Source organism: Nerophis lumbriciformis, linkage group LG29, assembly GCF_033978685.3.
Source record: "Nerophis lumbriciformis linkage group LG29, RoL_Nlum_v2.1, whole genome shotgun sequence".
NCBI classification, from domain to species: Eukaryota; Metazoa; Chordata; class Actinopteri; order Syngnathiformes; family Syngnathidae; genus Nerophis; species Nerophis lumbriciformis.
This window is the reverse complement of record NC_084576.2, coordinates 30713630-30727500: the sequence shown is the minus strand read 5'-3', so window position 1 is coordinate 30727500 and position 13871 is coordinate 30713630. Positions and strand designations below refer to the sequence as shown.

The 13871-nt window shown below is 43.1% G+C and overlaps 1 protein-coding gene across 1 annotated transcript in view; it reads left to right on the top strand.

Moving 5' to 3' along the window:
• Positions 1–13871, top strand: part of slc18b1 (solute carrier family 18 member B1) — a 46825-nt gene that overhangs the window by 25311 nt on the left and 7643 nt on the right. Inside the window, exons 6-11 of the mRNA XM_061924528.1 lie at positions 1446–1602; positions 1681–1817; positions 5519–5620; positions 5689–5780; positions 10057–10152; positions 10225–10299. Coding sequence (XP_061780512.1) covers positions 1446–1602; positions 1681–1817; positions 5519–5620; positions 5689–5780; positions 10057–10152; positions 10225–10299 — 659 coding nt within the window. The remainder of the gene's footprint in view (positions 1–1445; positions 1603–1680; positions 1818–5518; positions 5621–5688; positions 5781–10056; positions 10153–10224; positions 10300–13871) is intronic.

The window sequence follows — 13871 nt, the reverse complement described above, 5'->3', positions numbered from 1 at the left end:
TTTTCTGACCTGTTCCTGAGCCCATGTGGTGATATCCTTTACACGCTGATGTCGCTTTTTGATGCAGTACCGCCTGAGGGATCCAAGGTCCGTAATATCATGGCTTACGTGCAGTGATTTCTCCAGATTCTCTGAACCTTTTGATGATATTACGGAGCGTAGATGGTGAAATTGCTTGAGAAATGTTGTTCTTAAACAATTTGCGCAGGCATTTGTTGACCGTCCTTGTTTGTGAATGACTGAGCATTTCATGGAAGCTGCTTTTATACCCAATCATGGCACCCACCTGTTCCCAATGAGCCCGTTCACCTGTGGGATGTTCCAAATAAGTCTTTGATGAGCATTCCTCAACTCGCTGTCTTTTTTGCCACTTGTGCCAGCTTTTTTGAAACATGTCGCAGGCATCAAATTCCAAATGAGCTAATATTTGCTAAAAAATAACAAAGTTTTCCAGTGTTAACATGAAATATCTTGTCTTTGCAGTCTATTCAATTGAATATAAGTTGAAAAGGATTTGTTGTATTCTCTTTTTATTTACCATTTACACAACGTGACAACTTCACTGCTTTTGGGGTTTTGTAGGAAGTCTTCCAAATAGACGTCTTAAGCGCCAGGAACAGCCTTGGACGGATGGTTTGCGTACAAAGTCCGATATCTGTCCGTAGGAGTGGTAATTGTTGCATTCCTCCCAGGGAATTTAAGTTGCTGGTCACTCCCAAGTTCTTTTTATGACACATAAGCTGAGTAAGAAGGACCACCAGAGACAGAATAGGTATTTTGTCATTTATTTCCAAAGCCTTGGAAATAAACGTGAGACCAAATCCAGTACAGAAGCCTTCACTAGCGCAGCTAAAATGGTCTAATCTAACATACGGAAAAACTTCTCTTCTATAATGTCTCCCTCGCCCCCACCCTCCAGAAGTAATACAAACGTCCATTGTTCTAGGACAGGATAAGACAAGAGAAAGGAGTATTTTTACTCCCTGCATTCATTGCAGACAACCAAAAAGGAACAACTGGAAGAACACTAGCTGTTTGTAATATGACTATGAAAGTAAAGAAGTAACACACAAATATGGATATATGTAATGATCTGCCTCCGTCATCATGAAAACCACGTGAATACTCGTTTTCTGCTCCGCCGTTCCCAGTCTGTGGAACGCGCTCCCTGACCACCTGAGGGCACCACAGACTGTGGTTGCTTTTAAAAAAGGCTTAAAAACCCTTTATTTAAAAAAAACAAAACTTTTTTTAGATATATGCATACTAGTTTGAGCTATTTTGCTGTTCTAGTTTTTTTTAATTGAATTTTTTGTATCTTTTATTTTTATTTTTTTTAATACACTGTAGCACTTTGAGGTTGTTTACTCAATGTAAAGTGCTTTTTACAAATAAAATCTATTATTATTATTATTATATTTGCCTGCGCGAATGTTTCCCGCCAGGGAAGTCTGGAGGTCTTCACAGGACTGGGCCTCATCCTGGGACCGCCAGTCGGAGGGTGGTTCTACCAGTCCTTCGGCTACGAGGTTCCCTTCATGGTGCTGGGGTGTTTCCTGTTGGCCATGGTGCCGCTCAACATCTACATCCTGCCCTCCATTGGTACCACACCCCCAGCTCCTTTGGGGGTTTTTATGTGGGAGGGGGGGGAGATTGTTAACGTTGTGTTTTTGTGCACAGACGCCGTTTCCTCAAAGGCCTCCTTCTTCCGGCTCCTCAAAAACGTCAAAATTGTTCTGCTCTGCTACGTCATCTTCACGCTGAGCTCGGGTCTGGGCTTCCTGGACGCCACCTTGTCGCTGTACGCCGTGGACCAGGTGAAGTGCCTCTCCGTTCCTCATGTGCGATACCACCCATTTTCTTTCCGAACTGAGTGCCGTCGTGGCTTGTGCAGCCCTTTGAGACACTTGTGATTAATTACCGTATTTTCCGCACCATAAGGCGCCCTGGGTTATAAGCCGCGCCTTCAATGAACGGCATATTTCAAAACTTTGTCCACCTATAAGCCGCCCCGTGTTGTAAGCCGCATCTAACTGCGCTAAAGGAATGTCAAAAAAACAGTCAGATAGGTCAGTCAAACTTTAATAATATATTAAAACCAGCGTGATGTGGGCGCGCATGGAGTCGTATATCAACATGGACAGAGCTGCGTGAAAAAAGCCACCCGGCCTCTTCGCGTAAACTTAAACTTACCTTAACCACTCGCTCATCTTTTCTTCATCCATCCCTTCGAGTTAGCTTTTATGATGACGCCGGCTGGAAAGGTCTCTTTTGGCAAGGTCTTCCTTTTGAATATCACCATGGGTGGAAGTTTCTGGCCATTAGCATGGCAAGCTAGAACCACAGTGAAGGATGACTTCTCATTCCCTGTGGTGCGAATATTCACCGTACGTGCTCCCGTTGTACCCACAGTGCGGTTCACAGGAATATCAGTTGCTGTGAAATAGTAATCCGTGTGCGGATGGAGAGATTGCGTCTTTTCATGAACCGGATCCCTGTCGTTTAGTAGGAGCCATTTTGTGGTCTTTACAGATGTAAACACACAAAGGAAATGAAACGTACGTAATATCCGCGCGCTTTTTCTTCTTCTACGCGGGCGGGTGGTTGCTTACAGTAGAAGAAGAAGCGCTTCCTGTTCTATGGGGGCGGGTGCTTACCTTGGCGGTTGCTTGCGTAGAATAAGAAGCGCTTCCTGTTCTACCGGGAAAAAAGATGGCGGCTGTTTACCGTAGTTACGAGACCGAAACTTTATGAAAATGAATCTTAATATTTATCCATATATATATAAGGCGCACTGTCAGCTTTTGAGAAAATTTGTGGTTTTTAGGTGCGCCTTATAGTGCGGAAAATACGGTACTATATTTATAAACTTAGATTGATTGATACCAAGTCAAATTCAGGCTGGTATCGGCGATACCGATCTGATACTTTGTGCAAATATGTGCCTTTCCGTTCGTCATGTGCGATACCACCGATGTTTTTTCCGATCTGAGTGCCGTCGTGGCTTGTGCAGCCCTTTGAGACACTTGTGATTAATTACTATATATATATAAACTTAGATTGATTGATACCAACTCAAATTCAGGCTGGTATCGGCGATACCGATCTGATACTTTGTGCAAAATAGTTCCTCTCCGTTCGGTCATGTGCGATACCACCGATTTTCTTTCCGATCTGAGTGTCGTCGTGGCTTGTGCAGCCCTTTGAGACACTTGTGATTAATTACTATATATATAAACTTAGATTGATTGATACCAAGTCAAATTCAGGCTGGTATCGACGATACCGATCTGATACTTTGTGCAAATATGTGCCTTTCCGTTCGTCATGTGCGATACCACCGATGTTTTTTCCGATCTGAGTGCCGTCGTGGCTTGTGCAGCCCTTTGAGACACTTGTGATTAATTACTATATATATATATAAACTTAGATTGATTGATACCAACTCAAATTCAGGCTGGTATCAGCGATACCGATCTGATACTTTGTGCAAAATAGTTCCTCTCCGTTCGGTCATGTGCGATACCACCGATTTTCTTTCCGATCTGAGTGTCGTCGTGGCTTGTGCAGCCCTTTGAGACACTTGTGATTAATTACTATATATATAAACTTAGATTGATTGATACCAAGTCAAATTCAGGCTGGTATAAAGTGGAGCTAATACATTTTACTACAAGCAGTGATGAATACTTACTTTCTTGAAAAAGTTTCTTATGTCCATTTTGCATCCGTTCACGTGTCTTGTTCTGCAGTGCTGTGTGCTAATGTGCTTCGTACACCGGCAGGACCGCAAGCAAGGTCGCAGGGAAAATGCGGACTGGATTTTGAGTGACGCGGGCATTTTCTATATGAACAAGTCCAAGGACCGCAAGCAAGGTCGCAGGGAAAATGCGGACTGGATTTTGAGTGATGCGGGCATTTTCTATATGAACAAGTCCAAGGACCGCAAGCAAGGTCGCAGGGAAAATGCGGACTGGATTTTGAGTGATGCGGGCATTTTCTATATGAACAAGTCCAAGGACCGCAAGTAAGGTCGCGGGGAAAATGCGGACTGGACTTTGAGTGATGCGGGCATTTTCTATATGAACAAGTCCAAGGACCGCAAGCAAGGTCGCAGGGAAAATGCGGACTGGATTTTGAGTGATGTGGGCATTTTCTATATGAACAAGTCCAAGGACCGCAAGCAAGGTCGCGGGGAAAATGCGAACTGGGTTTTGAGTGATGCGGGCATTTTCTATATGAACAAGTCCAAGGACCGCAAGAAAGGTCGCGGGGAAAATGCGGACTGGATTTTGAGTGATGCGGGCATTTTCTATATGAACGAGTCCAAGGACCGCAAGCAAGGTCGCTGGGAAAATGCGGACTGGATTTTGAGTGATGCGGGCATTTTCTATATGAACGAGTCCAAGGACCGCAAGCAAGGTCGCAGGGAAAATGCGGACTGGATTTTGAGTGATGTGGGCATTTTCTATATGAACGAGTCCAAGGACCGCAAGCAAGGTCGCAGGGAAAATGCGGACTGGATTTTGAGTGATGTGGGCATTTTCTATATGAACAAGTCCAAGGACTGCAAGCAAGGTAGCAGGGAAAATGCAGACTGGATTTTGAGTGATGTGGGTATTTTCTATATGAACAAGTCCAAGGACCGCAAGCAAGGTCGCAGGGAAAATGCGGACTGGATTTTGAGTGATGCGGGCATTTTCTATATGAACAAGTCCCAGGACCGCAAGCAAGGTCGCGGGGTAAATGCGGACTGGATTTTGAGTGATGCGGGCATTTTCTATATGAACAAGTCCAAGGACCGCAAGCAAGGTCGCGGGGAAAATGCGGACTGGATTTTGAGTGATGCGGGCATTTTCTATATGAACAAGTCCAAGGACCGCAAGCAAGGTCGCAGGGAAAATGCGGACTGGATTTTGGGTGATGCGGGCATTTTCTATATGAACGAGTACAAGGACCGCAAGCAAGGTCGCAGGGAAAATGCGGACTGGATTTTGGGTGATGCGGGCATTTTCTATATGAACGAGTACAAGGACCGCAAGCAAGGTCGCAGGGAAAATGCGGACTGGATTTTGGGTGATGCGGGCATTTTCTATATGGGTTGTGGGTTGTACTTGTATATGAACGAGTACAAGGACCGCAAGCAAGGTCGCAGGGAAAATGCGGACCGGATTTTGAGTGATGCGGGCATTTTCTATATGAACAAGTCCAAGGACCGCAAGCAAGGTCGCAGGGAAAATGCGGACTGGGTTTTGAGTGATGTGGGCATTTTCTATATGAACGAGTCCAAGGACCGCAAGCAAGGTCGCAGGGAAAATGCGGAGTGGATTTGTTGGGTGTTCAATATGGCCCCCTCATACTTTGACTGTTCAGTATGTGGCCCTTAGTGGAGAAAGTTTGGACACACCTGAACTAAAGTATCGATATTAGAGCTTAAAGATCTGGTTTAGGCGGTATTGATATGTCAGTTAAGGTTTTGTGGCCTCAGTACTGAAGACGTCCTGTTTTCTCCCGACAGTTCCAGCTGTCCGCCGGCTACGTGGGTCTCATCATGCTGGGTCTGTCCTTCCCGTACTCTCTGGGCTCGCCGCTCTTTGGCTTCTTCACGGATAAATACCCCGTGAGTGACGGATCAGCCCCCACACTTTCAGAATGTCAGAATCATTCCTGGTGTTTGTGAACCTTCAGGCGACCAGGAGCTGGTTCATGGTGGTGGGAGGCGTCGCCACGGCCCTCGGGTTCCTGTTGCTGGGGCCCGTCCCTTTCCTCAACATCCCAAAGTGAGTACCACTTGCAAGTCCTTTTTTGCACCCAATTTCAGATTTCTCTCCAATGGTTCTAGGTAAGGGGGGTGTCAAACATATGGCCCGTGGGCCCAATCAGGCCCGTAAACGGCTTTAATTATGGGCCGGAACGTAAAACGTCAGATTTGTCTCTTGTCAAAAATGAGAAAAGTCAAAAGTATTTGGCCACCCATCCAAATGATGAGAATCAGGTGTCCTGATCACTTGGCCCGGTGTATCAAATCAAGCACTTAGGCATGGAGACTGTTTCTACTAACATTTGTGAAAGAATGGGCCGCTCTCATTTTTCTCAAATTCCCCAACCATACACCTTAGAGTCATATAACTTGGTATGTGACACATGCTAACTGATAGCATGCTAACATGCTAAAATTAGAAACTCACTTTAATTGTCGCCACGGAGGCGAGGATTAGTGATTAAGAAGTAGCTAAAACACTGTGGGTGGGCGTTAGCCGCGAGCTAGCTAGCCATGGGAGACCGGGCTTTCTGCTCCGCCTTTCCCAGTCTGTGGAACACTCTCCCTGACCACCTGAGGGCACCACAGACTGTGGATGCTTATATATCTGTCCGTAGGAGTGGTAATTGTTGCGTTCGGACCAGGGAATTTAAGTTGCTGGTCACTCCCAAGTTCTTTTTATGACACATAAGCTGAGTAAGAAGGACCACCAGAGACAGAATAGGTATTTTGTCATTTATTTCCAAAGCCTTGGAAATAAACGTGAGACCAAATCCAGTACAGAAGCCTTCACTAGCGCAGCTAAAATGGTCTAATCTAACATACGGAAAAACTTCTCTTCTATAATGTCTCCCTCGCCCCCACCCTCCAGAAGTAATACAAACGTCCATTGTTCTAGGAGCTTCACGGTGGCAGAGGGGTTAGTGCATCTGCCTCACAATACGAAGGTCCTGAGTAGTCTTGGGTTCAATCCCGGGCTCGGGATCTTTCTGTGTGGAGTTTGCATGTCCTCCCCGTGACTGCGTGGGTTCCCTCCGGGTACTCCGGCTTCCTCCCACTTCCAAAGACATGCACCTGGGGATAAGTTGATTGGCAACACTAAATTGGCCCTAGTGTGTGGATGTGAGTGTGAATGTTGTCTGTCTATCTGTGTTGGCCCTGCGATGAGGTGGCGACTTGTCCAGGGTGTACCCCGCCTTCCGCCCGATTGTAGCTGAGATAGGCTCCAGCGCCCCCTGCGACCCCAAAGGGAATAAGCGGTAGAAAATGGATGGATGGGCATTGTTCTAGGACAGGATAAGACAAGAGAAAGGAGTATTTTTACTCCCTGCATTCCGAGCTCAAGGTTGACACACACAGTACTTGCAGACAACCAAAAGAGAACAACTGGAAGAACACTAGCTGTTTGTAATATGACTATGAAAGTAAAGAAGTAACACACAAATATGGATATATGTAACGATCTGCCTCCGTCATCATGAAAACCACGTGACTACTCCTTAGGACCGGGCTTTCTGCTTCGCCGCTCCCAGTCTGTGGAACGCGCTCCCTGACCACCTGAGGGCACCACAGACTGTGGATGCTTATACATCTGTCCGTAGGAGTGGTAATTGTTGCGTTCGGACCAGATGTTCCTCCCAGGGAATTTAAGTTGCTGGTCACTCCCAAGTTCTTTTTATGACACATAAGCTGAGAAAGAAGGACCACCAGAGACAGAATAGGTATTTTGTCATTTATTTCCAAAGCCTTGGAAATAAACGTGAGACCAAATCCAGTACAGAAGCCTTCACTAGCGCAGCTAAAATGGTCTAATCTAACATACAGAAAAACTTCTCTTCTATAATGTCTCCCTCGCCCCCCACCCTCCAGAAGTAATACAAAACGTCCATTGGTCTAGGACAGGATAAGACAAGAGAAAGGAGTATTTTTACCCCCTGCATTCCGAGCTCAAGGTTGACACACACAGTACTTGCAGACAACCAAAAGAGAACAACTGGAAGAACACTAGCCGTTTGTAATATGACTATGAAAGTAAAGAAGTAACACACAAATATGGATATATGTAATGATCTGCCTCCGTCATCATGAAAACCGCGTGACTACTCCTTAGGACCGGGCTTTCTGCTCCGCCGCTCCCAGTCTGTGGAACACTCTCCCTGACCACCTGAGGGCACAACAGACTGTGGATGCTTATATATCTGTCCGTAGGAGTGGTAATTGTTGCGTTCGGACCAGGGAATTTAAGTTGCTGGTCACTCCCAAGTTCTTTTTATGACACATAAGCTGAGTAAGAAGGACCACCAGAGACAGAATAGGTATTTTGTCATTTATTTCCAAAGCCTTGGAAATAAACGTGAGACCAAATCCAGTACAGAAGCCTTCACTAGCGCAGCTAAAATGGTCTAATCTAACATACAGAAAAACGTCTCTTCTATAATGTCTCCCTCGCCCCCACCCTCCAGAAGTAATACAAACGTCCATTGTTCTAGGACAGGATAAGACAAGAGAAAGGAGTATTTTTACTCCCTGCATTCCGAGCTCAAGGTTGACACACACACAGTACTTGCAGACAACCAAAAGAGAACAACTGGAAGAACACTAGCTGTTTGTAATATGACTATGAAAGTAAAGAAGTAACACACAAATATGGATATATGTAACGATCTGCCTCCGTCATCATGAAAACCACGTGAATACTCCTTAGGACCGGGCTTTCTGCTCTGCCGCTCCCAGTCTGTGGAACGCGCTCCCTGACCACCTGAGGGCACCACAGACTGTGGATGCTTATACATCTGTCCGTAGGAGTGGTAATTGTTGCGTTCGGACCAGATGTTCCTCCCAGGGAATTTAAGTTGCTGGTCACTCCCAAGTTCTTTTTATGACACATAAGCTGAGTAAGAAGGACCACCAGAGACAGAATAGGTATTTTGTCATTTATTTCCAAAGCCTTGGAAATAAACGTGAGACCAAATCCAGTACAGAAGCCTTCACTAGCGCAGCTAAAATGGTCTAATCTAACATACGGAAAAACTTCTCTTCTATAATGTCTCCCTCGCCCCCCACCCTCCAGAAGTAATACAAAACATCCATTGTTCTAGGACAGGATAAGACAAGAGAAAGGAGTATTTTTACCCCCCGCATTCCGAGCTCAAGGTTGACACACACAGTACTTGCAGACAACCAAAAGAGAAGAACTGGAAGAACACTAGCTGTTTGTAATATGACTATGAAAGTAAAGAAGTAACACACAAATATGGATATATGTAATGATCTGCCTCCGTCATCATGAAAACCACGTGACTACTCCTTAGGACCGGGCTTTCTGCTCCGCCGCTCCCAGTCTGTGGAACGCGCTCCCTGACCACCTGAGGGCACCACAGACTGTGGTTGCTTTTAAAAAAGGCTTAAAAACCCTTTATTTAAAAAAAAAAAAGCTTTTTTTTTAGATATATGCATACTAGTTTGTAGTTTTTTTTTTTTTTTTTAATTTTTTATATCCACAGACTGTGGATGCTTTTAAAAAAGGCTTTTTTATTTATTTAGATATATGCATACTAGTTTTAGCTATTTGGCTGTTCTAGTTTTTATTTTATTATCTTTAAAAAAAAATGTTTATTTTAATACACTGTAGCACTTTGAGGTTGTTTACTCAATATAAAGTACTTTTTACAAATAAAATCTGTTATTATGTCTAAAATCAGCTCTTCCTGAGGGTGTTTCAGTGTTATAACTTCACCTTTATCTTTACTTTTTACACCAAAATGTGTCCATTCTCCCTTTTCTGTCTACACACTGTGTCTGCTTGTAAGTACTCTGTGTGTGTGCGCTGCCCAACATGCTCCTCTGCTTGTAAAACCAGCAATGTCACAACGTGACGACGACGGGCAGGTGTAGGACCGGTACTTTTTAGAGGCGGTATAGTACCGAATATGATCCATTCGTATGGCGCTACTATACTAGTACCGGTATACCGTACAACCCTACTTTCTATTAAATGCTCGTTATAGTGCTGGTTTTTCTGCTGGTGTTGTTATTGTTTTCTGCGTCCAAATGCTGGCTTAACCTGGCATGAGGAGGGAATTTACAATTGAGTAAGTTAAGATGTGGAGCGAGATAAAAAAGCCTCCTAAGTACCTCCACAAAGGAAGTTATGTTTGCTAAGCAGGATCAAGCTCAAATCCACACTGCTTGGGGCCACAAATGAATATAGCGGGAGTGTTGGCAACCGCCGACAACTTTATTTGCCGTCACATGACTCCACCACGCTAACTGCCGTGCTAAATCCCGCCTCGCAGGCATCTGTGGCTGCTGGTCCTCATGCTGGGGATAATCGGGCTTTCCCTGGCTATGACCGTCATCCCCATCTTCCCGGAGGTCATCGCGTGCGCCTAGTGAGTGGCCCGCGCCAACCACCCTGCCACCCTGGACCACCTCCTTTAAAAGTTTGTCCTTTTCTCCCGCAGCGAAAAAGGCTTCGAGGAGGGACTGAGCACTCTGGGAATGGTATCTGGAATGTTCGGCGCAGTTTGGTCCGCAGGGTGAGTCCAGCATTGTTCACTGCAGTGTAATTAGACGGGTGAGATACACCCGATCAATGCCAGGCTAATGTCAAAAATATCTATTACCGTATTTTCCGCACCATAAGGCGCCCTGGGTTATAAGCCGCGCCTTCAATGAACGGCATATTTCAAAACTTTGTCCACCTATAAGCCGCCCCGTGTTGTAAGCCGCATCTAACTGCGCTAAAGGAATGTCAAAAAACAGTCAAATAGGTCAGTCAAACTTTAATAATATATTAAAACCAGCGTGATGTGGGCGCGCATGGAGTCGTATATCAACATGGACGGAGCTGCGTGAAAAAAGCCACCCGGCCTCTTCGCGTAAACTTAAAACTTACCTTAACCACTCGCTCATCTTTTCTTCATCCATCCCTTCGAGTTGGCTTTTATGATGACGCCGGCTGGAAAGGTCTCTTTTGGCAAGGTCTTCCTTTTGAATATCACCATGGGTGGAAGTTTCTGGCCATTAGCATGGCAAGCTAGAACCACAGTGAAGGATGACTTCTCATTCCCTGTGGTGCGAATATTCACCGTACGTGCTCCCGTTGTATCCACAGTGCGGTTCACAGGAATATCAAAAGTCAGTGGAACCTCGTCCATGTTGATAATGTTCTCTGGCCGGATCTTTTTTTCAGCTATCTTGTTTTTACAATATGCACGGAAAGTAGCCAGCTTTTCTTGAAAGTCTTTAGGCAGTTGCTGTGAAATAGTAATCCGTGTGCGGATGGAGAGATTGCGTCTTTTCATGAACCGGATCCCTGTCGCTTAGTAGGAGCCATTTTGTGGTCTTTACAGATGTAAACACACAAAGGAAATGAAACGTACGGTAATATCCGCGCGCTTTTTCTTCTTCTACGCGGGCGGGTGGTTGCTTACAGTAGAAGAAGAAGCGCTTCCTGTTCTATGGGGGCGGGTGCTTACCTTGGCGGTTGCTTGCGTAGAAGAAGAAGCACTTCCTCTTCTACGGGGAAAAAAGATGGCGGCTGTTTACCGTAGTTGCGAGACCGAAACTTTATGAAAATGAATCTTAATATTAATCCATATATAAAGCGCACCGGGTTAAAAGCCGCACTGTCAGCTTTTGAGTAAATATGTGGTTTTTAGGTGCGGCTAATAGTGCGGAAAATACGGTAGATTTCAATTCGTTTTTAAAAGTCAACGTATATGTCGCTTTGTCGCCATCTGGTGGACGACATGAGTAATTCAGGTCTATGAAAGGAACTCTGGCGCAAACAACCCTCCTTAGTCATGAGGCAAAAAAAATAAAAATCAAACCAACACAAAATGCCAACAGACACGGTCACACAAAACAATTTGTGGATATTATTTAAAAAAAAAAAAAAAAAAAGGTCCAAGCACCAAAACAAAAATCTAAATTACACCCATTACAAAGCATGATGGGAAAAATGCTAAACATTATCTCCACACTTAATATAAATTCGAACCAACACAAAATGCCAACAGACATGATCACACAACACAATATAACACAATTTGTGAATATTATTTTAAAAAAAAACGTCCATGCACCATAAAAAAAATCCATTACAAAGCATGATGGGAAGTTATTTGTATGACCCAGTGCAAACAACCTTCTTTAGTCATGGTGCAAATGGGAAAAAAATAAATCGAACCAACACAAAATTACGACACAATTTGTGGATATTATTTAAAAATTAAAAATAAAAATAAAATTGCACCCATTACAAAGCATGATGGGAAAAACGTAAACACTATCTGCACACTTATCCACGTTTGGCAGCTGTTTGATATTTATGATTGATTGCAGAACTTTAAGGAGGTTGTCACGGATTTATTTATATGACCCGGTGGAAACAACCTCTCTTAATCATGGTACAAATTGAAAAAAAATTAAAATAAATCGAACCAATACAAAATGCCAACAGGTATGGTCACATAACACAATATGACACAATTTGTAGATATTATTAAAAAAAAATGTCCATGCACCATAAAATAAAGATCTAAATTACACGCATTTAAATCCATTACAAAGGATGATGGGAAAAATGCTAAACATTATCTCCACACGTATCCATGTGTGGTGCACTTTAGCTGCTTTATATTTCTGATTGATTGCAAAACTTTAAGGAGGTTGTCATGGATGTATTTATATGACCCAGTGCAAACAACCTTCCTTAGTCATGGTGGAAGTGGAAAAAAAAAAATCGAAAAATTCGAACCAACACAAAATGCCAACAGACATGATCACACAACACAATATGACACAATTTGTGAATATAATTTAAAAGAAAAAAACATCCATGCACCATATAAAAATCTAAATTACACCCATTTAAATCCATTACAAAGGATGATGGAAAAATTGCTAAACACTATCTCCACACTTACCCATGTTTGGCGCACTTTAACTGCTTGATATTTCTGATTGATTGCAAAACGTTAAGGAAGTTGTCATGAATGTATTTATATGACCCAGTGCAAACAACCTTACTTAGTCATGGTGCAAAAAAAATAAAAAATAGAACCAACACAAAATGCCAACAGACATGATCACACAAAACAATTTGTGGATATTTAAAAAAAAAAAAAAAAAAAAAAAAAGATCTATGCACCAAAACAAAAATCTAAATTAACCCATTACAAAGCATGATGGGAAAAATGCAAAACAATCTCTCCACACTTACCCATTTTTGGCGCACTTTAGCTGCTTGATATTTCTGATTGATTGCAAAACTTTAAGGAGGTTGTCACGGAGTTATTTATATGACCCAGTGCAAACAACCTCCCTTAGTCATGGTGCAAATGGAAAAAAATTGAACCAATACAAAATGCCAACAGACACGGTCACACAAAACAATTTGTGAATATTATTTAAAAAAAATAATTATAAAGGTCAATGCACCAAAACAAAAATCTAAATTACACCCATTACAAAGCATGATGGGAAAAATGCAAAACAATCTCTCCACACTTACCCATTTTTGGCGCACTTTAGCTGCGTGATATTTCTGATTGATTGCAAAACTTTAAGGAGGTTGTCACAGAGTTATTTGTATGACCCAGTGCAATCAACCTTCCTTAGTCATGGTGAGAATGAAAAAAAATCGAACCAACACAACACACTAAATTACACCCATTTAAATCCATTACAAAGCATGATGGGAAAAACGCAAAACACTATCTCCACACTTACCCATTTTTGGCACACTTTAACTGCGTGATATTTCTGATTGATTGCAAAACTTTAAGAAGGTTGTCACGGATGTATTTATATGTCCCAGTGCAAACAACCTTCCTTAGTCATGGAGCAAATGAAAAAATAAATACATTCGAGCCAACAGGCATGGTCACACAACACAATATGACACAATTTGTGGATATTATTAAAAAAACATCTAAATTACACCCATTTAAATCCATTACAAAGCATGATGGGAAAAATGCTAAACACTATCTCCATGTGTGATAAACTTTAACTGCTTGATATTTCTGATTGATTGCAAAACTTTAAGGAGGTTGTCACGGATGTATTTATATGACCCAGTGCAAACAACCTTCCTTAGTCA